At 49.7% G+C, this 26,147-nt stretch overlaps 1 protein-coding gene across 1 annotated transcript; it reads left to right on the top strand.

Moving 5' to 3' along the window:
* Positions 1-1,191: 1,191 nt before the first annotated feature.
* SMPDL3B (sphingomyelin phosphodiesterase acid like 3B) lies at positions 1,192-21,910 on the top strand. The gene is made up of 8 exons (XM_024201439.3): positions 1,192-1,272; positions 8,057-8,270; positions 14,495-14,592; positions 16,004-16,147; positions 17,069-17,241; positions 17,403-17,583; positions 19,853-19,986; positions 21,397-21,910. Exons 1-8 carry the CDS (start codon positions 1,206-1,208, stop codon positions 21,775-21,777), a joined length of 1,392 nt encoding a protein of 463 aa, XP_024057207.2. The 5' UTR covers positions 1,192-1,205; the 3' UTR covers positions 21,778-21,910.
* The last annotated feature ends 4,237 nt before the right edge of the window (positions 21,911-26,147 follow it).

Genomic DNA, 26,147 nt, shown 5'->3' on the forward strand with positions numbered 1-26,147 from the left:
AGGCGGCACCTTGCTACATAGTGGGGTTGCACCTCAATATGTCAGGAGTGATGTGTAACTTGTTTGTACCTGTGTATAAGAATGCATCCCTGGGGCGGTGTCTTTGTCCGGCCTAGGGGGCAGTGGAGTGTCCCACCACTGACTGAGCTGTGTCCATTGTCAGGGGCACAGATTCGTAGTATGTCCTGTAGAGTCTGCTGGAAACTATTACTGTGCTTCGTTTGACAATAAACCTGGCCGGGTGCCTTCGTACCTTATCGGAGTCTGTGGTCATTGGGGGTTCTCTCGGGGTCTGCTGTGCCAGCGATCTGCAGAGCCGGGGCAGCACACAGAGGGAACACACACAGGCAGCCGACTGTGATCAACATTGAACAGAGCAAAGCACCATACCGGTGGCGTCTGACAACAGAGGTGATATGTCCTTACTGTGAAGGACTGGAGCAACAAAATCCTGAACTCTGCATGCCGTTCCAGGCACCTGCCCCCAGAAAGGTACCAAGAAAGTAGAACAAATTCTGAGGACAGCAACAAAATTGATGAGGTGGGAGGGGAGTGGTTTGTGAGGGAAGAGAAGAGCTAAGCATCCTGAGCCTGGCTACGAGGTGAGCAAACAGGCCACCTGAAATCTGCACTGCAGGTAGGTATTTGAGATATCTAAATATTCAGACCCCAAGAGGGGAATTCACCCCTGCACTGTGCCTCCTTTTTGCTGACTTAAGCAGCCGAAAGAGGCCGGGACGCCTCCCTGGAGAATGCCACCAGCTCAGAGGGTCCTGTAGTTCACCCTTGCCTGTGCCAGGGATTGAATTGGCCCTCAGAAGCTGCAGAGTGGGGGCGGTGCAAGCCACCACTCCTCTGTCCCTGCATGGGTACTAGGGCCTGTCAGGTGAACGTCCGCACAGGGGTAGCTAGACGTACTAGAAGGAAATAGAGCAAAGTGAGCATTCAGTTAAATATGAACAAACAGCCCCCCTCTCCCTGCATGGACTCCCAGCAGCAGCATTGCCCAGACTTGATTGCAATTGACCCTCCATTGACTGAGAATATCTTTCTTGAGGCAAGCTGGAGGTGCTCCCACTTCACACATTGCCACGGAGTCAGGTGAAGTGACAACGTCCTGGGATTGGTTCTCTTCTCTACAGCGAAGTGGGTAATTAGTCAGAAGCAGAAGCAGCAGCAGCAGCTGTCAGAGCTCCCTGTTCCAGATGGATTCCTTGAGATTCCTGCTGCTTCTAATGCACAGCAGAATTGCTGCCGCTGCCACCGTCCAAGGTAACAGCCTCCTTGAGCTTTCTGTGGCTGCCTGATTACTCTAGAACTAGGGAAAGTGCTCCTTCTTCCAAGGGGTGGTTTGTCATAACTTGATTTCTAAACTAACCTCGGCTTGCTCACATCTCTTTAAACAAGCTGCAAGATACAAACAAACCCATGACTTCTGGGGCAGTGCATGGCTGGCTCTCCTGGCATTCATGAGGTTTATTTCCGTCTGGCCACTGACATAAGATTGTGTTGAGACCTCCCCTGCCTTGAGGCACAGGCAGAAAGCATTGGGCTAGGTAGGATGGCAGAGAGCTCAGCCCTGCCCCCATTACTGGAAAAACATGTTGAACTTAAGAAAAGGCACCCTTCTGTACTTGTACCTTGTGTATCGACAATCCCAGAAACCCCCAAGTTACCCCCAAAGTGACAGAGAGATTAGAGGGCAAAGGCCTTCTCTGTCCAGTTTGTTCATGTGGTCTATTTGGCAGCACAGTGAGGCTGGTGGCTAAGGGAGCTGGTTCTGTGTGTGTGTGTGCGTGTGTTTTTTTCACTGGGCAATAGGGGAGAGAATGATATTAAAAAAACCAGGATTGTAAAAAAGATTGTTTAAAAAAAACAAACCATTGACAGGTCCTTGGGGCTGGGGGAGAGGCCTGGAACAACCTAATTCATTAATTAACTGCAAGCTAACAGTGTTCCTTTAATTGTGTTGGGTTTAGGGACCATATGTCGGCTCCAGCCGATAACAGACACGCACTCTGCCCTGAGGAATGTGCAATTCAAGTATAGTCATAACTCGAGAGAAGGGATTAGGGTGGGGGAAGGGCTGGTGAGGTATATAGCGCTGTGTGGTTATGGGACTGCTTTGAATTGCTATGGCCTCACTGAGAGTGCTTGTTTGTGGCTAGTAATTCTATAGCTGTATTAAATGCACCTCCCAGTTGGAGCTTTAAAGGAGGCAATGCGCCTGGTACTAAAATTCTGCCCTTCCAAGTGTGAGGCCCCCTGGGGGGAGGGGGAAGCTGTGTGCTTGCAGTTAAGTCAAGGATCCCTGACCCATTCCAGCTGCACATCCAGCACTGCAGCTCCAGTGAGGAGCAGAGTGCACTTCCCTGCAACTTGCATCATGCACGGATCCCAGACGCAGTCCATGGCGCATTGCCATGTTTCTCAGCCAGGGCCGGCTTCTAGTGCTCGAGAAGCACTCTGCTTGTATCCTGCCCTGCTGCTGCACAGCTTCACTGACTGGGGGGCCTCTGCCCCCCAGCAAATCTGAGTGAGACAGGCCACAAATTTGCCCTAAGCAGCCAGGGCAGCCACTGAGGGCAGCCTCTTTCCAGATGATGTCATGGTGTCCTCTCACACTGAGGATACCCCTCTAGGGGAGGGGACCCCACTGATTAGGAAGAGACAGGTCATAGTAGTGAGGGAGTCAGTTATTAGAAATATAGATCGTTGGGTTTGTGATGACCAGGAGAACCGCATGGTGAATTCCCTGCTGGATGCGAAGCTTGCGAATTCTTGAGACATCTAGATAAACTTATGTGCAGTGCTGGGGAGGAGCCAGTGGTCACGACATGTAGGTACCAATGACATAGGAAAAGGTAGGATAAAGGTCCTGGAGGCCAAATTTAGGCTGCTAGGAAAAGATTGAAGTTCAGGACTTCCCTAGTGGTATTCTCTGAAACATAGGTGCCGACTCCATGGGCTGGAGCACCCATGGGGAAAAATTGGTGGGTGCGGAGCACTTACCGGCAGCTTCCCGACCCCTCCCTCCCCGCCCTAGCTCACCTCCACCTCCTCCCCTAAGTGTCCTCCTTCTCCCCCCTCCCTCCCAGCGCTTGTGCCGCGAAACAGCTGTTTCGCATGGCAAGCCTGGGAGGGAGGCGGGAGGAGGAGGAACGTAGCGCGCTTGGGGAAGAGGCGGGTCCAGGGTGGGGATTTGGAGAGGGATCCAATGGGGCAGGGAGGGGGCAGAGTCGGGGCGGGGCTGGGGCCGGAGGTGGGGCATGAGCACCCACAGGTGCCAACTTTTGTTCTGTGCTCTGAAATGCTTCCAGTTCCACTCACAGGGCCAGTTAGACAGGCAGCACTGCAAGATCTCAATGTGTGGGTGAGACGATGGTGTTTAGAGGAGGGGTTTAGGTTTATTTGGAACTGGGGAACCTTTAGGGAAAGGAGGAGCGCCAAACCACAGGCCTTAACCTGCTGGGTGATGGATGTGCTGCCAACAGTGTAACATGTCTCAATCAGTCCTGCTCCAGCCTGTCAGCCATCCTGGAAATACTGTACACCAGAACTTTGGGGACTCTGCTGCTGCTGGGACGTTGGAATCTCATAAGAATGGCCATACTGGGTCCGACCAATGGTCCATCTACCTCAGTATCCTGTCTTCCGACAGTGGCCAGTGCCAGATGCTTCAGAGAGAGTGAACAGAACAGAGCAATTTATCAAGTGATCCATCCCCTGGCGTCCACTCCCAGCATCTGGCAGTCAGTCACTTAGGGACACCCACAGCATGGGGCTGTGTCCCTGACCATCTTGGATAATAGATATTGATGGACTTATCCTTCATGAACTTCTCTCATTCTTTTTAGAACCCAGTTATACTTTTGGCCTTCACAACATCCCCTGGCAACAAGTTTCCCAGGTTGACTGTGCACTATGTGAAGAAGAACTTCCTTTTGTTTGTTTTAAACCTGCTGCCTATTAATTTCACTGGGCGATCACTGGGTCATATCCTACGTTATGTAATGTGAAGGGATAAATAACGCTTCCTTATTCACTTTCTCCACACCATTCATGATTTTATAGACCCCATCATATCTCCCCTCTGTCTTCTCTTTTCCAAGTTGGACAGTCCCAGTCTTTTTAATCTCTTCTCATATGGAAGCTGTTACATACCCCTTATGATATTTGTTGCCTTTCTCTGTATCTTTTCCAATTCTAATATATCTTTTTTGAGATGGGGCGACCAGAACTTCATGCAGTATTCAAGATGAGAGCATATCACTGATTTATAGAGTGGCATTGTGATATTTTCTGTCTTATTACCTATCCCTTTCCTAATGGTTCCTCACTTTCTGTTAGCTTTATTTGACTGCCGCTGCCTATTGAGCAGATGTTTTCAGAGAGCTATCCACGATGACTCTAAGATCTCTTTCTTGAGTGGTAACAGCTCATTTAGACCCCATCGGTTTGTATGTATAACTGGGATTATGTTTTCCATTGTGCATTACTACTTTGCATTTATCAACACTGAATTTAATCTGCCATTTCCTTGCCCGGTCACCCACTTTTGTGAGATCTCTTCGTAAATCTTCACAGTCTGCTTTGGATTTAACAATTTTGAGTAATTTTGTATCATCTGCAAACTTTGCCACCTCACTGTTTACCCCTTTTCCCAGATCATTTATGAACATGTTGAACAGCACTGGTCCCAGTACAGATCACTGGGGGACCCTACTATTTACCTCTCTCTGCTATGAAAACTGACCATTTATTCCTACTGTTTGGTTCCGCCTTGTTTGTAACCAGTTATGATCCATGAGAGGACCTTCCCTCTTATCCCATGACTCCTTACTTTGCCTAAAAGCCTTTGGTGGGGGACTTCATCAAAGGCTTTCTGAAAGTCAAAATACACAATATCCACTGGATCACTCTTATCCCCGTTTGCTGATCAGTTCAAAGAATTCTAATAGATTGGTGAGGCATGATTTCCCTTTACAAAAGTCATGTTCACTCTTCACCAACAAATCAGGTTCATCTATATGTCTGTTCTTTACAATAATTTCAACCAATCTACCTGGTACTGAAGTTAGGTGTCCTGGCCTGTAATTACCAGGATTGCTTCTGGAGCCTTTTTTAAAATTCAGCCTTAATTAGCTATTCTCCAGTTTCCAGAGGCTGATTTAAGTGATAGGTTACATACCACAGTTAGTAGTTCTGCAATTTTATATCTGAGATCCTTCAGAACCCTTGGGTGAATATATCTGGTCCTGGTGACTTATTACTGTTTATCAATTTGTACCCAAACCTCTTCTATTGACACCTCAATCTACGACAGTTCCTCAGATTTGTCACCTAAAAAGGACGGCTCAGGTGTGGGACTCTCCCCCAGACTCTCTGCAGGGAAGACCGATGCAAAGAATTCATTTAGCTTCATCCACAACGGCCTAGTCTTCCCTGAGTGCTCCTTTATCCAGTGGCTCCACTGATTCATCTCAGATTTTGACTATACTGTATTTGATTGTATGCTTTCTTTCACATATAGTGCCACTCCCTCACCAGCATGACTTACTCTGTCATTCCTATATATTTTGTACCCTGGTATTACTGTGTCTCATTGATCAGCATTCCACCAAAGTTTCTGTGATGCCTATTATATTAATATCCTCATTTAATGCCAGGCACTCAAGTGCACCCATCATAGTATTTAAAATTCTTGTATCTGTAGACAAGCACTTATAAAATTTCTCAGTCTTAAGTTGTCTGCCTTTATGTGATGTAGCAATGGGACTTTTTTTGTGTTTGACTTTTTCTCTTCAGTTCCTACCTGTACTTTATCAACTTCTATCCTCTCTTTACTAGTATATAGAGAATCCCCTTTAATAAATTCTCCCCTAAGGGCTGTCTCTGTCCGAACCATGTGGTTCTCCACACTCGCTGGCTTTCCCCCAGCACTTAATTTAAAAACATCTCTATGTTCATTTTTACATGCCACCAGTCTGGTTCTGTTTTGGTTTAGGTGGAGCCCATCCTTTCTGTATAGAGGCAGGGGTCAGTCAAGAGCTCACCTGTAGCTGATGGAGCCCAGAATTCACTTGCCATCTGCAATATGACTTCAACCAGAGCTAGTTCCTTTCCAGATACTATTCTGAGAGTGTCCACTAGGAATGGTGTTTGTGTGCGTGCACAGAGTAGACAAGGGCTCAGTCACTGCAGGAGCTCAGGGAGTCAGGGAAATGGTTCCCCACAGAGAGAAGATCAAGTCAGAACTAAACTCTTCCCCTGAACTGCTACTCAGGAGACAGCCAGGCCGGGCTAACGTTTTGTAAATGGAGGGCAGGGGCTCCGCTTCACTGCTACAACCAAGAGGAGCAAAAACCAGAAGGGGGCCCATAGAAAGGGGATTGCTGGCTCTATGGCCTGCTCCTCCATTCTCCCACTCCACTAAACTGCAGCTGCTTCTTTGTGGATTCCACTGGGGGGTAGGGTCCTGGCAGCAGGAGGTGGGTGTGGCTGTGGGGTCAAAAAACATTGTGGGGCAAAGAGCTTCAGCTCAGAGAGTGCTGGCTTCCCCAGAACCCCCATGTGCAGAGAACACAGTAAAGAATTGCAGAAGGAGTCACTTTCTTCCAACACTGAACAAGGAACTTGATTAGCATAAGGACAACAGTCATCTCCCTGCAGTTGCCTGGCATCTGTCTGTTCCTGCTTCAGCATGCAGCTACTGCCTGAAAACTTCCTTACCCTTGTCTTGCTGCAGATTTTAAAGCAACAGTTCACTCATCCTCGCAGAATCCAGGACAGCCCCTCCAGGGGAAGGAACCAGCAGAAACCCTGCTGGTCCGAGCCCTGTGTAGGAATAGCCAGCCTGACAGTGTTTAGAGATCTCCCACTGTTGCACTGCCAGGGTGGCTGAGTCACCTGCACAGAGCAGTGGTGACTAACAGCACCTGAGCTCCGTCTGCAGGAGGTTCCTCCAAAACGCTGGAGTTCACCAGGTCTGCACTGCCCAAGAAGAAAGGGCTAAGGCACTGCACGGGAGGCTGCAGTTAAGAAAACCCAAAATTCTCTCGGGGTCTTCCACTTACAGAGGCCTTGTTCAACCAACACAGCACCAGTCAGCAAAGCCTCTGCCACGTTCCCCTTCTGCAAACCCCAAGCAACAACAGGGAGATGAACACAGGGCAACTTTTCTGTCTTGGGGAACAACCCCCATCTCTCCCTCTTCCAGATTGCTCAGTTCAGGGAGGCTCCTTGCTTTGACTCTGACCCTAGCCTTGCTTTAACCCCAGCTGAAATTTAGCTGCCCAGAATCCACATACTGCTCTCTGGCTTGGCTATGTGCTGGGGGCTGCTTTTGGAAAGTCACACTGATAATAATTCTGTTTATCATTTGCCTGACTGTAGTATGGGGTCTTATGGTGGAAGTAGAAGCCCCCAACCGACTCATGATGCAGCACTGCTGAGTTTATTGAAGGCACAAGGCATGTTTAACTTTCTGGTAGGGATTACCTAGGTCAGGGATTGTCTACCCACTGCAGTTACATTGTGTTGTTAGCTCTAATTGATCCTCAGTCTCTGCAGCTGTGCGCACTGCGTGCTTAGTTTGAATTGCACTGCCCAGCAGTGTGTGTTTGTTTGGACCATGCTGTATTATCCTGTCTGTCTATGGTACTTACCTGGCCCCCATCAGTGCAGTATCTGAACACCTAACGCTCTGTACTGTATTTACCCCCGGGACACAAGGCACTGCTATTATCCCCTTGTGACAGATGGGAACTGAGGCTTGGAGAGACTACGTGACTTACCCCAGGTCACACAGTAAGTCTGTGGCAGAGGAGGGAATTGCAGCCAGGTCTCCCAGCTCCCAGGCCAGTGCCCTCCCCACTGAGGCTCTACTGCGGGCTTGATAGTTATGTCAGTAAACTTCCCGTAATGACGCTGGTTTTGGAATAAGAAGTAGAAGTATAGCTGTATAATGATCTCTGACCCCATGGCTTCCTAGCTGGCACAGCTACTTGAGGTGTTTGATTGCACTGCACTGTGGTGTTTGTTCTGTCTTTGGCAGGTCACTTTTGGCATATCACAGACCTCCATTTGGACCCAGAATACAGAGTGGCAACCGACCCTCTTCATGTGTGTCCGTCTGCTGGCTCCAAGCCAGTGTCCAGTGCAGGCACATGGGGAAATTACATGTGTGATTCTCCTTGGATTCTCATAAACTCCTCCATTTATGCCATGAAGGCGATCCTGCCTGATCCGGACTTCATCCTTTGGACTGGGTAAGGAGTACATCCATGCATAGCAGTGAAAGATAGGGCATGATCACATTATAAGCCCCATGAATGTTGTGATTAGATGTCACATGCAGAAACCCTTTCAATTCTACTCACAGTGCACATGAGCACCTTAGTGTAACAGCTGCTACTCTGCAATTTGCAAATGTGTGGCTGCAGAGAGAGCCCCACTCAGTTACAGTGGAACTCAGTAGGGACCTCCCTGGTCATCAGATCCAGTCTCCTTCTATCATCATATGAACAGGATGATAAACTTATCAAGCTCCATCTTCAAACCAGTCAGGTTTCTTGCCCCCAATGCTCTTATTGGGAGGCTGGTCCAGAGCCTCATTCCTCTAATGTTTAGAAACCTTCTTCCAATTTCCAGCCTAAATTTATTCATAGAATCATAGAATATCAGGGTTGGAAGGGACCTCAGGAGGTCATCTAGTCCAACCCCCTGCTCAAAGCAGGACCAACCCCAACAAATCATCCCAGCCAGGGCTTTGTCAAGCCTGACCTTAAAAACCTCTAAGGAAGGAGATTCCACCACCTCCCTAGGTAACCCATTCCAGTGCTTCACCACCCACCTAGTGAAAAAGTTTTTCCTAATATCCAACCTAAACCTCCCACACTGCAACTTGAGACCATTGCTCCTGGTTCTGTCATCTGGTACCACTGAGAACAGTCTAGATCCATCCTCTTTGGAGCCCCCTTTCAGGTAGTTGAAAGCAGCTATCAAATCCTCCCTCATTCTTCTCTTCTGCAGACTAAACAATCCCAGTTCCCTCAGCCTCTCCTTATAAGTCATGTGCTCCAGCCCCCTAATCATTTTTGTTGCCCTCCGCTGGACTCTTTCCAATTTTTCCACATCCTTCTTGTAGTGTGGGGCCCAAAACTGGACACAGTACTCTAGATGAGGCCTCATCAATGCCGAATAGAGGAATGATCACGTCCCTCGATCTGCTGGCAATGCCCCTTGTAGCGGGGTGGTCACACCTTTTGAGAGGGAAGGACCTAGCTGCCTGGGAGCTGAGCAGGGACTTGAGGTAGGGCAGTGCTGGGGGAAAGGCAAGAGGGGCTGGGGAGCTCCAGCCTGACAACCCCCCAGGCTGCAGGGCCTTGTGTGGGACCTAAACCAGGTACTGGGGTTGCAAAGGGGCAGCCCGGGGCTAGGCAGTGGCAGCAGGTCCTACCCCCCTTGCCAATGATGAGTGGCCATTACAGGCTGCAGTCTGCCCCAGGGAGCGGGGGCTAAATGATGATTGGCAGTAGGCACTGAGGGAAGGTGGGATTAGGGGGTTGGAGGTTCCCTGGGGAGGGGAGATCCTGAGAGTGAGAGGTTACTGCAAGGGGGCAGCACCCCAGATAAAGGCGCACTGGGGCCTGGGAGGGACATGGGGGCCAGCGAACGGCGATGACACCAGCCTGCCGAGGGTGCTCTGGAGCTGGAAAGCGAGCCAATTCCCAGACAGCCAGCAGGAGGCGCCGCAGGGGTGAGTCCCGCATCGCTACAAGTGGTGGAGAATGCGGGCACAGGTGGTCCACCCCTGATACAAGGGGAAGACAAGGACTGGGACTATTGCCTGGAGAAACTGAGGAAGGGGACAATGGAACCCGTGTATACTGGGGCTTACTTTGCAAAGACCCCAGGTGTTAACTCTGGTTGGGGACAGGCATCAGTGCCCTGGCAGAAGTGGGCTGGCGACCCACAGAGACTATGGGAGGTGCAGTGGGCCCTCCATGGACAGTTTGGCCGGCTGGTGGAAGAGCAGTGGGCCCTGGTAAAACTCGTCCGATAGGAGTTTAGGAGGAAACAGGGAGAGTGGCGTGGGAAGCCAAGTGCCAGGGCCAGGAGGCCTGTGGTGGAGCACTGGGCTTGCTATGCCTGCGGTCTGCGAGGACATTTGAGGGTGGACTGTCCCTACTGGGATGGGGGCCGAGAGCCTCACCCAGAACAGGGGAAGGTACAAGTCCCTACAAGAGTCCGCCGGGTGAGGGAACCCAGGCGACTGAGGACATGTTGGGCCTGTGGCTGACAACGGCACATGCAGTGTGCATGCCCAGGCCCAAGGCGGAGGGTCCAGGTCAGCCCCGGCGAGGGGGCGGGACCCCAGAAGGACCCCAAAGGGTCCAAGACAGCCAAGAGGCAGGGAGCCTGCTGGGGCTGACACATACTGGGCCACATTAGGAGGCACTGCCCTCTCAAGGGAACTGAGGGGCGGCTGAAGGAGGTGCCTGGAGTCCCGGAAGGGGCGAAATTGGACCAGGTGGAGGCGGCCGGACGGAGGGATGACCGGCCATTGGGTCACCCGTGAGAGGTGGCGGAGACAGCAACCGGGACGCAGGGAACCCAGAGAGAGGTCAGGACCCAGACTGTCACAGGGCAGGTCTCACACCAAGGGACGGAGACAGAGTGGGCCCAGAAAGAGGCTGGGACCCAAGTGGTCCACGATCAGGCCACCAAATGGACCCAGAACCTGAGTGTGGAGAGTCAGGGGGAGGCTGACCTGAGGGCGTGGTTGGAAGCCGTGGAGCAGGCCTGCCGGAAGGTGGAGGCCAACGCCCGGGAGATGGCCCGAAACTGGGAGGCATCCGAAAGGAAGCAGTCAGCCCTGGAGGGGCGGCCCTGGAGAGCCAATTTCAGGGATCCCAGGCCATGAGTCCCCCCTATCCCCAGGGGTGGGGATTTTGAGGAGGGGTGTGTGTAGTGGGGTGATCACCCGCTCTGGCCTGGAAAGGGTTAAAGCCAGCCCTGGGAGAGGGCTGGGGCTGTGAGAAGCGGCTAGACTGATGGGGAAGCAACCACAGCTGGGACCATGCCCCAATCAGGTTGCAGCTGGCCCTATAAAAGGTCAGTGAGCCCAGAGCTTAGGAGACTCCCTCTCTAGCTTTTGAGAGGGAAGGACCTAGCTTCCTGGGAGCTGAGCAGGGATCTGAGATAGGGCAGTGCTGGGGGAAAGGCAAGAGGGGCTGGGGAGCTCCAGCCTGACAACCCCCCAGGCTGCAGGGCCTTGTGCGGGGCCTAAACCAGGTACTGGGGTTGCAAAGGGGTAGCCCGGGGCTAGGCAGTGGCAGCAGGTCCTACCCCCTCTTGACAATGATGAGTGGCCATTACAGGCTGCAGTCTGCCCCAGGGAGCGGGGGCTAAATGATGACTGGCAGTAGGCATTGAGGCAAAGTGGGATTAGGGGGTTGGGGGTTCCCTGGGGAGGGGAGACCCTGAGAGTGAGGGGTTACTGCAAGGGGGCAGCACCCCAGATAAAGGGGCACCGGGGTCCGGGAGGGACACGAGGGCCAGCGAGCGGCGACAACACCAGCCTGCTGAGGATGCTCCAGAGCTGGAAAGCGAGCCAATTCCCAGACAGCCAGCAGGAGGCACCGCAGGGGTGAGTCCCGCATCGCTACACCCCTACTTATACAGCCCAAAATGCCATTAGCCTTCTTGGCAACAAGGGCACACTGTTGACTCATATCCAGCTTCTCGTCCACTGTAACCCCTAGATCCTTTTCTGCAGAACTGCTGCCTAGCCACTTGGTCCCTAGTCTGTAGCAGTGCATGGGATTCTTCCTTCCTAAGTACAGGACTCTGCACTTGTCCTTGTTGAACCTCATCATATTTTCTTTTGGCCCAATCCTCTAATTTGTCTAGGTCCCTCTGTATCCTGTCCCTACCCTCCAGTGTATCTACCACTCCTCTCAGTTTAGTGTCATCTGCAAACTTGCTGAGGGTGCAGTCCACCCCATCCTCCAGATCATTAATGAAGATATTGAACAAAACCGGCCCCTGGACCAACCCTTGGGGCACTCTGCTTAATACTGGCTGCCAACTAGACATGGAGCCATTGATCACTACCCGTTGAGCCCGATGACCTAGCCAGCTTTCTATCCACCTTATAGTCCATTCATCCAGCCCATACTTCTTTAACTTGCTGGCAAGAATACTGTGGGAGACCATATCAAAAGCTTTGCTAAAGTCTACTCCACTGCTTTCCCCTCATCCACAGAGCCAATTTCATGGCCAATTTATAACCATTCGTTGTTGTACCAACATTGTCTTCTAGCTCAAATAGTTCTTGGACCAGATCCTCAAAGGCATTTAAACACCTAACTTGCAGTGGGTGTTAGCCACCTAAATACCTTTTAGGATCTGGGCCCTTCTCCCTCTCTGGCATTTACCCCTGATGTATTTATAGAGAGCAGTCAGATCCCTTTCAGCCTTCATTTTGCTAGGTTAAACAAGCCAAGCTCTTCTAGTCTCTTGTTGTAACACAGGCTCTCCATTTGCCTGATTGTCCTAGTAGCCCTTCTCTGCTCCTGTTCCAGGTTCTTAAACCCATACTTCTTTCTTGAGAGTGGATAACCAGAGCTGCACACAGAATCCCAGATGTCGTGCACAGTGGCATCATGAGTCAACCCCACTTAAATCATGAGACTGGCTTTAAAATCATGAGATGTAAAAGATGATAAAGTTGGGGGGGGAGTTATATGCAATCTGTCATTGAGGGGTCCATAGCCATGAAAGCTAGAAATTTCTGTGTTAAAGAACTGAAAATGGAGATTCTCACATAATCACAGGACTCCAGGAGCTGGGGCTTTAAGAAAAAGACACTGCTTATCTGTTTATTTCTCCTAATTATTTGTAGAATGGCCATTCCTGTAGCATGCCTCAGTAGTCCAGAGCTCCTAGCAGTGTTGGTAGAAGGTACAGGCTGGGCTGGGACAATGGTTAGGGAAGAGTGAATCTCGGAACTGTATTTGGAGACTATTCAGATTCTAGGGTCCTGCTACAGTATCCACTTGGGATTTGGACATGCTTGTAACGTGAGACCTGTGCTGAGTTGGGGAGCAAGGGCAGCAGCATCACAAGACAGAGGAGATATGTGGCTTTGCTCCCAAGTTGCTGCAGCAGCTGCATGCCCAATATAGGGGAGACAAAGATAAAGAAGCAGAAGTTGCTGTCCTCACTAATGAAGAAGCTGCTAAATATGGCCAGCCATTCCCAAGTTCTCCCTTGTGTATCATTCAGGGCATTTCAACTACCTAGGAGTAAGGCATGTGTTGCTGTCATCTGTTGGACACTTCTTCTCAGGCAAGAGTGCTCCTTTGCAGGTTTCTCTGGTTCGAGATAACTAATTCTGGAGCCTTCAGTAGGTATTTAAACAATAGCCTTTATTATAGAAGTGAAACCATAAACACTTGAGCTGTGTTGGTCAGGCAGAGTCACAGTGGGGCAGCCTGGCTAGCAGATATGTCCTGGCCAGATAACTGGTAACGTATACAGTATATGTATTAACAATTGACCAATCAATACAGAGCACGAAGGAGTTATTGTTAGGTAAACAGATTAACAACTCAGGAACCTGTTGCTGGCGGAATGAGACTAGTACCCCGCACAAATCCATAACCAGACCCATGCACCTCAGGCCAGGAGTCCCTTCTGCACACATACAAATCCACAGCGATCACACAGTGGGCACCATGATTGACAGCCCCTAGGCTGCACTCACTCTCCTGGCCTGATGCTGTTAGCACAGCCATTGGAGCACAAAGTTGTGCATTGTTAAAGGCACCAGAAGAAGGGGTTTGCAAACAGCTTTGTGCCCCTTGGTATGACACTAAAGAAGAGTCTGGAAGGTTTGGTTCGAAAAGGGGCTGTTTGACATATGAGGAATGTCAAGTCTGCTCTGTGGGTTCAGCCAGAGGTCCTTCTTGGAGCACCCAGAGAGCAGGGTTGGGAACCCTTGATTAAAGAGGTGGGAGTTTGTATCTCTAACAAATGGGCTTTTCTCCAGCTGTTCAGTCAGGCAGGTGAGTTACAAACAAACAGAAACAAAGAGCTTTATTTCCCCTCAGTTAATCAGGGTTCACTCTCTTGGTATGTGTAACTCATAACCTCATGGCATCTTCCAGAAACAACAGAGTACAGCCAGACCCAGATTTCTAATGTAAAAAGAAAAAGCTGAACAAAATGGAACAGATTCTTGCCCTGAACAGTTCCCCAAATGTTCACCTGAAATCACACCCCACATGCTAGACATAAGTTACCTACATGCTGCCTTTGCTTTTATGTGTGCAAGTGCTTCCCGGAGACAAGGTGGGTGAGGAAATATCTTTTATACCCACCCTCCTTGTCTCTCTAATATCCTGGGACCGACACGGTTAATACTGCATACAGACTCTTCCCTTTCAGGCTGCTAGCTGCATGTGATGTTTGTGCTGTTTTCCAGTGATGATACCCCTCATGTCCCCAACGAGAAACTTGGAGAAGAAGTAGTGCTGGAAATAATTGCCAATTTGACTGCTCTGATAAAACAGGTGTTTCCAGGTACGATTTACCTGAGCTGACAAACCAAGAAGGTGGCAGTGCAGAGAATATCTGACTCAGCATCCCACTGGCAGGAAAGACCAGCTCAGCCAGCTAGAGATGGCAGATCTAGAGAAGGGGCAGCCATCTAAGGGGTCAAGGAATCTAGTACATGGGGGATATGAGAGCATATTTGTCCCGCTTCCTATGGTTTATAAACTCTATGCATTGGACCTTATGGTCGCTGATTAGCTTCACTCTTGAATGGGCAACACACTGCAAGGGGGAAGTTTGGAAAAGCAGCAGCCTTTGAATAATTAATGGTGGGAAAAAATCATTGGAAACCTCCTCTCCTGCTTGAACATCTCAGCAATGGGGAGAAGGAATTATCCCAACACTAGGGCCGGACCCACCAGATCAGTGGAGAGATGCTGGCCTAGCACTGGAATGCCCCAGCAAAGTACATCAGGCCCCTAATTGAACTGGGTCTATGGTAAACCAAATGTGGGTCATTCCTAGGCAGGGCCACAGCTGCCCACTGCCCATTTGAGAAACCTAGTGCAAAAGGCCCACTCCTGAATGAGCGTTGTCCCTTCAGTGCTCCTGCAGGGGTCAGATACGGACAACGTGGAGTCAGTCAGCATTTCCTACAACTGACTGCACTGTTTGCAAAAGGTGCCAGGCTGGGGCTTTGGAAATTGACAGCTTCCATTTGCTCGCAGATGCCCACCCTGAACAGCTCCTCGCCAGGGGCTCACCCTAAAGCCCCCGCCCCCGAGTGCCCACCCTGAACAGCTCCTCGCCAGGGGCTCACCCTACAGCCCTCGCCCCCGAGTGCTCACCCTAAGCACTCCCTGTCCCCTTTGTGCTCACTCTGTCACTCACTATAAATGGCTCCCCAGGTGCTGACTTTAAGCAGTTCCCCAAGTGCTCCCCCTAAACAGCTCCTCCCCAAAGACTGACCTGCACAATTCCTCCCTAGACTCTACTTAAAGCCCTCAAAATAGCCCTTCAATGGGACATGTTGGCCCTCTGCCCCGGGGGGGGGGGGGAGGGAAGGGTTTCTCTTCCTAGGTTTGCTACAGGTATTTTGGTGGAGCTGCAGCAGTTCAGAAGACCACAATTTTCCCCAATGTAGCTGTCTCCAGGCATGAGAGGGGAATTCACTCCAAACCCTATCCACTCCTGGCCTCAGGCTACTCATAAGAGGCCTATTAGCATTTTTGTTCCCCAGCCACTGGGTTGAGACCACCATGTTGGATGGGAATGTCATTCAGCCATTCCTGCCCTGCGAAGGGGTGACCTAGCATTGATGGGCCCCATAGCCTCTTGCCCTGCCCCTAAGTCATTCTGTCCTCTCCCTTAACTCTCTTGCACTCCAGCACCAAAACAGGCCACATGTTCCCTCACGTTTTCTCTTGATTTTCTCCAGACACTAAAGTCTATCCTGCGATGGGCAATCATGACTTCCATCCCAAGAACCAGTTCCCAGCCAAGACACACAGGATCTACAGCGCAACAGCTGAACTGTGGCGCTCATGGCTCAGCAACGCCTCCATCCCAACATTCAAAGCAGGCAAGCCCATAATTCCAGCATGGCTAGCTCCTGCTGTCTGCACTGCTGGGGGAAGAGGGCGGAGGAATCCCCAGTGACATGCTGCCCATGCAGTGCTGCCTTCTACGGATAGGGCAGTTTGGGGCATATCTGCAGTTAGAGGAAGGGCCCTAGCAATAGGCTGCCAACCTGGCACCACTCGCCAGCTCTGAATTCACTTACACATGAGAAAAGGAAAGATGGTTCCTTGTGCCTCAATCTCTCCTGCTTTCTCACAGTTGCACTAGAAGGGTGGCCCAGGAGTGTCCCTTATAGTGCAGAAGATGTAGGACTGGGCTGTAATGAATATGAGGGTCTGAGGCTGTTGGACTCAGACAGATCCCGTGGTTCTCTCTGGCTCTCCAGCTCCTGGACTCACTTGCGCAGATTGCGCAGATCACCACTCAGGGCCTCCCTTATCCTGGGCTGACATAAGCAGCCATGGGTGGAAGTGCTGGTTACACTAGAGTCATAGGCTGCCCTGAAATAACTTTACTCCAGATGAGCTTGTCCTTCTTGAACAGGAACAAAGGATGCATTTACAAACTCCCAGACATGCAGGAGAGCAGTGGGCTGGACCACTTTGAGCTTCTTTACAAAATGTTTCCCATCATTGCATGACCAGCACTTCAGCTGCATGGCTGGAAGCAGCTTTGGGAGCACTGATGCAGGCAGGGCTCTAGGAAGCCTCTAACCACCATAAGCTAACCCTGCTCAGATCAGGTCCACAGCACATGGTGTTCAATGTGCTGGCAGCCACTGGCACCTTGCCCAGACTAGGGCCCCCATCGCAGCTATCACCATGGAGCTGAACCTGAGGTAGAAATAGGAGGGGAATTTGGGGCACAAAAGCCAGCAAGTGGTGTACCGTCAGGTCCTTCTCCTGCTGGTTGTGTTTTGCAGGTGCTTTCTACAGCGAGAAGTTGCTTGGTCCCAATACCAAAGGACAAATGATTGTCCTCAACACCAATCTGTACTATGATAGCAATAATCAGACAGCTGGCTTGGAGGACCCTGGTGGACAGTTCCAGTGGCTGGAAGATGTGTTGACCAATGCGTCAAAAGCAGAAGAAATGGTAAAACTGTTTCTTTCTTGACTTCTCCCACCCTGGAATGTCCTTCCTGTAAGCCCCTTCTGCCACTGAGCTCCTCCTCAGTCTATAAACTCTGGAGAGCCTCTCCTCTGCTTGGAAGCATGCACTTAGTCTGTACTCAGCCCGGCTCTTTTCTGTTGTAGGTTTACATTGTGGGGCACATTCCACCTGGTTTCTTTGAGAAGAAGCGGAGCAAACCCTGGTTTCGGAAGCACTTTAACAAACGATACACAGAGATCGTCCAGCAGCACCATGGAGTGATAGCTGCCCAGTTCTTTGGGCACCATCACACTGACAGCTTTCGGATGTTTTACAGCAATGGAGGTACTGTTCCTTGGCTTGGTATGTGCCGTTCACCCACAGCCCTGCCCACTTTAGGAGAACATCCCATTACTGAACATGGTTCTCAGTGATCATTCCCCAAATGCTATTGAAATTAGTCCAAATGCTAGGAAAGACTTGTTCTGCATCACACTTTCTGAAATTGCATGGAAGGCGGTTTGGTCCAGTCTATTCTAGCACATAGACTCTTTTCAGTACCAAATCAGGGGACCCTTTGCTGAAAACCTTTTCACCATGATGTAGCAAGACCCGTAAGCATGCCTATGTTACAGTTTGGCAAGTCCTCCTGCCTCCCAGCACTGTGCAGTAGGACATCCCAGAGTGCACTGCCCCACTTGAAGCTGGCGACTGTCCTCCAGGCACTCTGTCCCCACCTGCTGAGACACTGTGGGATAGCAGCACAGATCTTTCCAGCCTGTGTAACTCACTGGTCAGTGTCTGTCATGGAGCTCTCTGGTGGGTGCCACAGACAGGGCTGGATTAACTCTCCTGTGGGTCCGAGGTTATTAGATTTTGTGGGGTCCCTGTATACAACTCTTTTTCCTAATTTAAAACAAAATGATTTCCCCGAGGGAAACGGTGGGGGCGAAAGACCTCTCTGGCTTTAAGATTAAGCTTGATAAGTTTATGGAGGGGATGGTTTGATGGGATAACGTGATTTTAGTCAATATGTCAATAATGTGCCATCGCTGGTAATTAGTATCAATGGTCAATGTGGGTCTGGCTGGAGAATCTTGCCCGCATGCTCGGGGTTCTGCTGATCGCCATATTTGGGGTCGGGAAGGAATTTTCCTCCAGGGTAGATTGGCAGAGGCCCTGGAGGTTTTTCGCCTTCCTCCGCAGCATAGGGCAGGGGTCGCTGGCTGGAGGATTCTCTGCGTCTTGAAGTCTTTAAATCATGATTTGGGGACAGCTGAGTTAAGGGAGAGAATTATTCCAGGAGTGGGTGGGTCAGATTTTGTGGCCTGCATCATGCGGGAGGTCAGACTAGATGATCACAATGGTCCCTTCTGACCTTAAAGTCTATGAGTCTATGATCACAATTATGGCATCGAGGCTATTAACGCTATAATAAACTTGCCTTTTAATTAACATGAGGCCATTCTGTGGTTACATTTCAGTCTTAAAACATGTAGAATATAGTTAAATTAATTCAAAATAGTCTACTTCTTACCTTAGAACAGCTGATATATTAGTTTCTTTCTGGGAGGGAGTTTGGGTGCAGGAGGGGGCTCAAGGCTGAGGCAGTGTCAGGGTGCAGGAGAGGGTGAAGGGTGCAGGCTCTGGGAGGGAGTTTGCTGCAGGAGGGGAGTCTGACCTGGGGCAGGGGGTGGGGGACAGGAGGGGATGCGGGGTCTGGGAGGGAGTTTGGGAGCAGGAGGGGAGTCTGACCTGGGGCGGGGGGTTGGGGTGCAGGAGGGGTGTGAGGTGCGCAGCAGGGCTCAGGCAGGCTGCCTGCCGTGGCCCCATGCCACTCCCAGAAGCAGCTGGCTAGTGGCACGTCTCTGTGTGCCCTTTGGGGAGTGGGAGGCAGCGGGTCTCCGTGCGCTGCCTGCGCCCGCAAGCACCACCCCTGCAGCTCCCATTGGTCGGGGACGGTGCTGGGGGCGGGGGCAGAACGAGGAGCCTCCTCCCCTGCCTTGCCAGGGGCTGCAGACATGTGCCAGCAGCCGGCCACTTCCGGGAGTGACATGGGGCTATGGCAGGCAGCCTGTCTGAGCCCTGCTGCGCCGCTGGACTTTTAGCAGTCCGGAGATCGCAATGGACTGGCAGAGGCTCCAGGATCAACCAGTCAATTGCAATCGACAGATTGGTGACCACTGAATTGTATATAATTATGGATTTATTTTTGTGGCGGCCCCTTAGCCCAAGGCCCTGGGTTGCAGCCCCTAAAGCCCCTGCGTTAATCCAGCCCTAGCCACAGAGGATGTGAATCTGTTGCAGTCCCTAGCTGCAGAGCCTGATTCTTTAGCTCAGGCGGTAGAGAGTTGTGCTTTTAGCTGGGGAGGGCCCCAGTTCAATCCTGGTGTCAGCCCAGATGTTGGCTGTTGCTCATGCACTGTAGATGTCATTAGGTAGCATTAGGAGTGGATTCACAAACACCACTGACACATGGTTGAGGTAAGTGGCTCAGGCAGCAGCGTCACAGACTAGTTACCAATACAAGCACAGGGGTTGTAGCTGGACTGGGTCTGCCACATGCCAGGCTAGCCTTTCACTCATACACGCTTTGTTTTGCCTTTCCATTCAGGTTCCCCAATCAACACCATGTTCTTAGCCCCAGGAGTGACTCCCTGGAAAACATCGCTACCCGGAGTGCACAACGGCGCCAACAACCCTGGGATCCGGGTCTTTGACTATGACCGAGGCACCCTGCAAGTGAAGGTGGGAGACACCCCCACACTGCATGGTCTGTCCCCTTGGGGCACGACTGCAACAGCCCAGGGGCTGCTCACTCAACACCTCCAAGTTGCTCTATCAAATCAGAGCCAGCGTTAATCTAAGGCCAAAGGGAGAGAGGCAGGGGCGAAATATTCCAGTGTCACAGTGCACGTAAAGGTTTGATTCCAGTAGGACAATGGCAGTAAGTTCCAGAGAGCTTGGGAGGGTGATGTGGGCCTTAGCCAGCTGCTGGGATCAGAGCCCCCCGGGGCAGTGCAGGATTGCTCTTCCCCGTTTATGCTGCAGGCCTTTACCCAGTCTGGTTTTAAATAGCCCAAACAATGGGTCTTCCAACACTTCCATTTGGGGAAGAAAATCACAGCTGACTAGAGCTCACATGCAAGACTCTAGCTCCTATAGAGAATATGGTTTAGGTCTGATCTACACTATGAACGGGACCCGTACTGTAACCAGATCAGGGAATAGCTGTGTTGTAACTGGGGCCCCTGACTCAGTTATCTACCTGGAAAGGGGAAAATGTGCTTGTGCCCTTCTTTGCTTCTTTACAGTGAATAAAGAAGGCCCCAAAGTATCATTTTTATAAACTCCTCTGTTTGGTCCATTAGAAATGCAACGTTTATTTGTCCTGGAAGACTCTCTGGAAGGCTGGAGAACTAGTAAAGGAGAGATCACAGGAGCCCAGAGAGTGAATGCTGGGAGACAGAGCAGCAGGGGTTTTAACCAGACTGTTTAAAGCTCTGCTTTCGCTTTGATTTTGTTAACACCCGGTAACTTTGCTGAGCAATGAACAGTTTGGCAAAAGGCAGCCTTAGTAAAGATTCCGCCCCCATCTCCTCCAGGAAGGGCTCATGCTTACAGTAACCCTGTGCCCTCCCCCACGCCCCCCTGCAAAGCGCCACAAGCCTGATATTTCTGTGGTTAAAAACAAACACCCCAAGCTCCCTGCTGGCCTTTCTCCATCCAGCATAAAGATGCAAAGTGGGGCACAAATCCAGTTTTAGTCAAACTCTTTTAAAGTTGGCCCCTGCAGGATACTCAGGTTTGAGATACCTTTAACCTGGGCCCCATTAACAGCCCTTTGTACATGGCCTGTTACTTGACAGGATAAAGCCCCCAGCATGATGGCCGGGCCCCCAAGCAGAGCCAACATCCAGCCGGAACTGCCTTGCTGGAATTGGCCAGAGCCTGCCAGATATCTACTCACTGCTAGGCGGCTGGTGTCTCTTCCAAGCTGGGTTTGGAGTGGTCGGAAGTGCCCCACACCAGCACCAGTGATGGGGAAACTGCTGAAGCCCAGCCCCATCACAGCCCTGGCTGAATTGGTCATTCCCAGTGTTGTTTCTGTGCTCGTTTGCCCTAACACTCCTCTTGGTCTCCTCTTTCTTGCTGTAGGATGTAGTGACTTACTATTTAAACCTAACCCATGCTAACCTGGTGGCCCCAAGATGGGAGAGAGAGTATCGGCTGACTGAAGCCTTCCAGATGCCTGACGGGTCAGCACGCTCCATGCACATGGTGCTGGAGAAGATATCAAAGGACAAGCACTACTTACAGCAGTACTATCAGTTTAACTCAGTCAAGTATGACCTCACAGAGTGTGACGAGAGCTGCCAGACTGATCATGTCTGTGCTATCAGGGAAGTTGATTTTCTAAAATATGACGAATGCATTAAAGCCAGGAGCTTCACAGCTGTATCCACTCTTCCAGCAAAACCTCTTTTATTTCTCTGCTCACTGCTGGGTCTCCTCAGCTTCCAGGGGCACCTCTGGTGACTCTGAATAGGTGGAGCCCTGTGCAAACAGAGAATGCAGCACATAAATCAACATCAGCAAATGCCTCAGTGGGTAGAACTTACTCTGGAAGAGGATGAAATCTGTTGTCATTGCAGGAGTTTTATGACATGATTTTGACCCCTTCTAATAAAGATTGTTGGGTTTGGAAGGGATGGTGTCCTGCCTGGTGCTTTCTAACCAGGAAGGTGGGCGAGGAAATTGCTGTTCACCCCACCATGACATGAGCGGGGACCTCACGAGTTCCATAATCTTTAACTCGACCTGCTAACAAGTGTGGAACTACACCCTGCCTTGTCACTAGGATTGTAGCCCAAGTGCAGTAACTTGAGTTAAGAACATGCCTTTTTTCCTAGTGACAAGGAGACCACAGAGGCTGACTGAGTGACATGGATGGGTGACAATGTGGGGCAGCAGGATAGGTTGTGATGCATAAGCCAAGACAGCTGGGTGCGGCTCCTTATTCTGTACTCATTTACCATGTGAACTTGAGCAAGTCTCAAGTCAAGGCCAAGATTTTCCAATGTCAATGCCTAACCTTAGGTTCCAAAATAAATGGCCAATTTTTAAGTGGTGGGCACCCAGTGTTACCCCAGGAACAGATCTAAGGGTCCCAGAGTAGCCCTTCTGTTGCTTACCTCTCATGGATTGGTAACTGGTTAAAAGATAGGGAACAAAGGGTAGGAATACATGGTCAGTTTTCAGAATGAAGAGAGGTAAATAGTGGTGTCCCCCAGGGGTCTGTACTGGGACCAGTCCTATTCAACATATTCATAAACGATCTGGAAAACGGGGTAAACAGTGAGGTGGCAAAATAGTACAGATAGTACAAAAATACTTAAGATAGTTATGTCCCAGGCAGACTGCGAAGAGCTACAAAAAGATCTCTCAAAACTGGGTGACTGGGCAACAAAATGGCAGATGACATTCAATGTTGATAAATGCAAAGTAATGCACATTAGAAAACATAATCCCAACTATACATATCAAATTATGGGGTCTAAATTAGCTGTTACCATTCAAGAAAGAGATCTTGGAGTCATTGCGGATAGTTCTCTGCAAACATCCACTCAATGTGCAGCAGCAGTCAAAAAAAGTGAACAGAATGTCTGGCATCATTACGCAAGGGATAGATAATAAGACAGAAAATATCATATTGCCTCTATATAAATCCATCGTATGCCCACATCTTGAATACTCTGTGCAGATGTGGGTGCCCCATCTCAAAAAAGATATACTGCAATTGGAAAAGGTTCAGAAAAGGGCAACACAAATGATTAGGGGGTATGGAACGGCTTCCATATGTGGAGAGATTAATAAGACTGGGACTTTTCAGTTTGGAAAAGAGACAACTAAGGGGTGATATGATTGAGGTCTATAAAATCATGACTGGTGTGGAAAAAATAAATAAGAAAGTGTTATTTACTTCTTCTCATAGCACAAGAACTAGGGGTCACCAAATGAAATTAATAGGCAGCAGGTTTAAAACAAACAAAAGGAAGTATTTTCTCACACAACGCACAGTCAACCTGTGGAACTCTTTGCCAGAGGATGTTGTGAAGGCCAAGACTATAACACGGTTCAAAAACAAACTAGATAAATTCATGGAGGATAGGTCCATCGATGGCTATTAGCCAGGATGGGCAGGAATGGTGTCCCTAGCCTGTTTGCCAGAAGCTGGGAATGAGTGACAGGGAACAGATCACTTGATGATTACCTGTTCTGTTCATTCCCTCTGGGGCACCTGGCATTGGCCACTGTCGGTCACTGGGCTAGATGGACCTTTGGTTTGACCCAGTATGGCCGTTCTTATGGTTCCCAAATGTTAATCTATTAATCTGTTCCTGCAAGGTGAAAGGAGTGTCATCCACCCTCAGCAAGTTTGCGGATGATACTAAGCTGGGGGGAGAGGTATGCTGGAGGGTAGGGATAGGGTCCAGAGTGACCTACACAGATTGGAGGATTGGCCCAAAAGAAATCTGATGAGGTTCAACACGGACAAATGCAGAGTCCTGCACTTAGGACAGAAGAATCCCATGCACTGCTACAGGCTGGGGACCAACTGGCTAAGCAGCAGTTCTGCAGAAAAGGATCTGGGGATTACAGTGGATGAGAAGCTGGATATGAGTCAACAGTGTGTCCTTGTTGTCAAGAAGGCTAACGGCATATTGGGCTGCATTAGTAGGAGCATTGCCAGCAGATCGAGGGAAGTGATTATTCCCCTCTATTCGGCATTGGTGAGGCCACATCTGGAGTACTGCGTCCAGTGTTGGGGCCCCACTACAGAAAGGATGTGGACAAATTGGAGAGTCCAGCGGAGGGCAACGAAAATGATTAGGGGGGTGGGGCACATGACTTACGAGGAGAGGCTGAGGGAACTGGGGTTATTTAGTCTGCAGAAGAGAAGAGTGAGGGGCGATTTGATAGCAGCTTTCAACTACCTTAAGGGGGGTTCCAAAGAGGATAGAGCTCGGCTGTTCTCAGTGGTGGCAGATGACAGAACAAGGAGCAATGGTCTTAAACTGCAGTGGGGGAGGTGTAGTTGGATACTGGGAAAAACTTTTTTACTAGGAGGGTGGTGAAGCACTAGAATGGGTTACCTTGGGAGGTGGTGGAATCTCCATCCTTAGAGGTTTTTAAGTCCCAGCTTGACAAAGCCTTGTCTGGGATGATTTAGTTGGTGTTGGTCCTGCTTTGAGCAGGGGGTTGGACTAGATGACCTCCTGAGGTCTCTTCCAACCCTAATCTCTATGATTCTATGAAATTGCCAAGGTTTACCGAGGATCTCCCTGTGCCCTGCAGGAAACTCCCCAGAACAGACTAGATCTGTTCACCCCTGGGAGGACACAGATCCAGCCTGCCACTCAAAGGATTGACATCCAGGCAATACTTTTCCGAAACAAAGTGTTTTCTTTATTTATTGTAATCAATGTTTCCTAATACAATTAATCTAAACCTAAATTAAAACATACACATAAATCCCTTAGCACAGGTATACAAGCTAAAGTACCCAATACTGTAATGTTATACAGTTGGAATGGCTTAAGTGATTATGTATCAGAGGGGCAGCCGTGTTAGTCTGGATCTGTAAAAAGCGTATTCACCCACGAAAGCTTATGCTCCAATACTTCTTTAGTCTATAATGTGCCACAGGACTCTTTGTCACCTTTTAAGTGATTATGTTCTGCACATGGTGATCAGTCATATGCAGGACACTGACAGCAATCTTAATAAAGTCTAAACTTTATACATAGTAAAATAAACATACACAACACAGACACTCATCTTTATTATCCCAAGCATACACATGCATTAACCCTATTTCTATACTCTAGCTAGCATGCTTACGCTCCGTAGTGTTCTTTCTAAGGATCCTTTTCTGCTCTGTCCCAGCAGCATTGCTGCTGTGCTGTCACCCTGCAGTTCCTTCTGCTGCTGCTTTGCTTTTTTAGGTTTCTTTTGATCTTTTCCTGGTTCTCTTCCTTCTCCTGGTCCTACCTTGATTGACTTTTGCCTGTCTGCTCTCTATCTTTTATACAATGTTTGACCTGTTCTGATTGGCTTGTTTCCCAATCTTAGCATTAGCATAGCTATCCTCCAATCATCTTTACACCCTCTCTGATGGGGCCATACTTATAGACCAATCACAACTGCTAAAGCTGTCTCTCAATCAAAGATGTTACACAACACGTTTTAGTATTATGGGATGCTTACTGTTATGGCATGGTGACCCTCACCTAGTTTTGGACTGAACATGCCTGTCTGACTTTTCCCTTTAGTTTTGGCATCACCGTTACTTGACCTTAGGCCATATCTGACTACCAACACACTAGCCATAGGCTAACCTGCTTATACTGTCAATTCACTGTCCTTGGCTGTGTGCCAACATTGTACGCACACTTACAATACCAAGCTTTTAAAACATCACCTTATTTCTTTAGTATATGCTTAATTGTTAATTTATGCACCTTAATGTTATGGCCTACCACTGCCACCCCATTTCTTACCAATTTAATTTTATTTCAGTTCTGCCCCTATTTTCAGTTAATGGTGGCAAAGCAAGGTTTTCAGTTCTGTGCTTAAGAAACAAAATAGAGCAGCTCAAAATCCTTTCGTATCACCAGCAATGCCCATTGAGGTCAGGGGGGCTTCTGCACGCTCAACAGTCCTGCACAGCGCTAGTTCACTTCCTTAACATAGACTTGGGGGCCTGAATTTAGGCCCCTATTTATGAAAATCTTGTTCTTAATGACTCAGTGACTCACCGGCAAAATACAGTGTCTCTGTGCCCCCCACCCCCAACCCAAAGTGCCCTGAGACCCAGGGATGAGACAGTGCAGTGCTGTTATTGG

Source organism: Terrapene carolina, unplaced genomic scaffold (genome assembly GCF_002925995.2).
Source record: "Terrapene carolina triunguis isolate 2854851 unplaced genomic scaffold, T_m_triunguis-2.0 Scaffold236, whole genome shotgun sequence".
NCBI lineage: Eukaryota > Metazoa > Chordata > Testudines > Emydidae > Terrapene > Terrapene triunguis.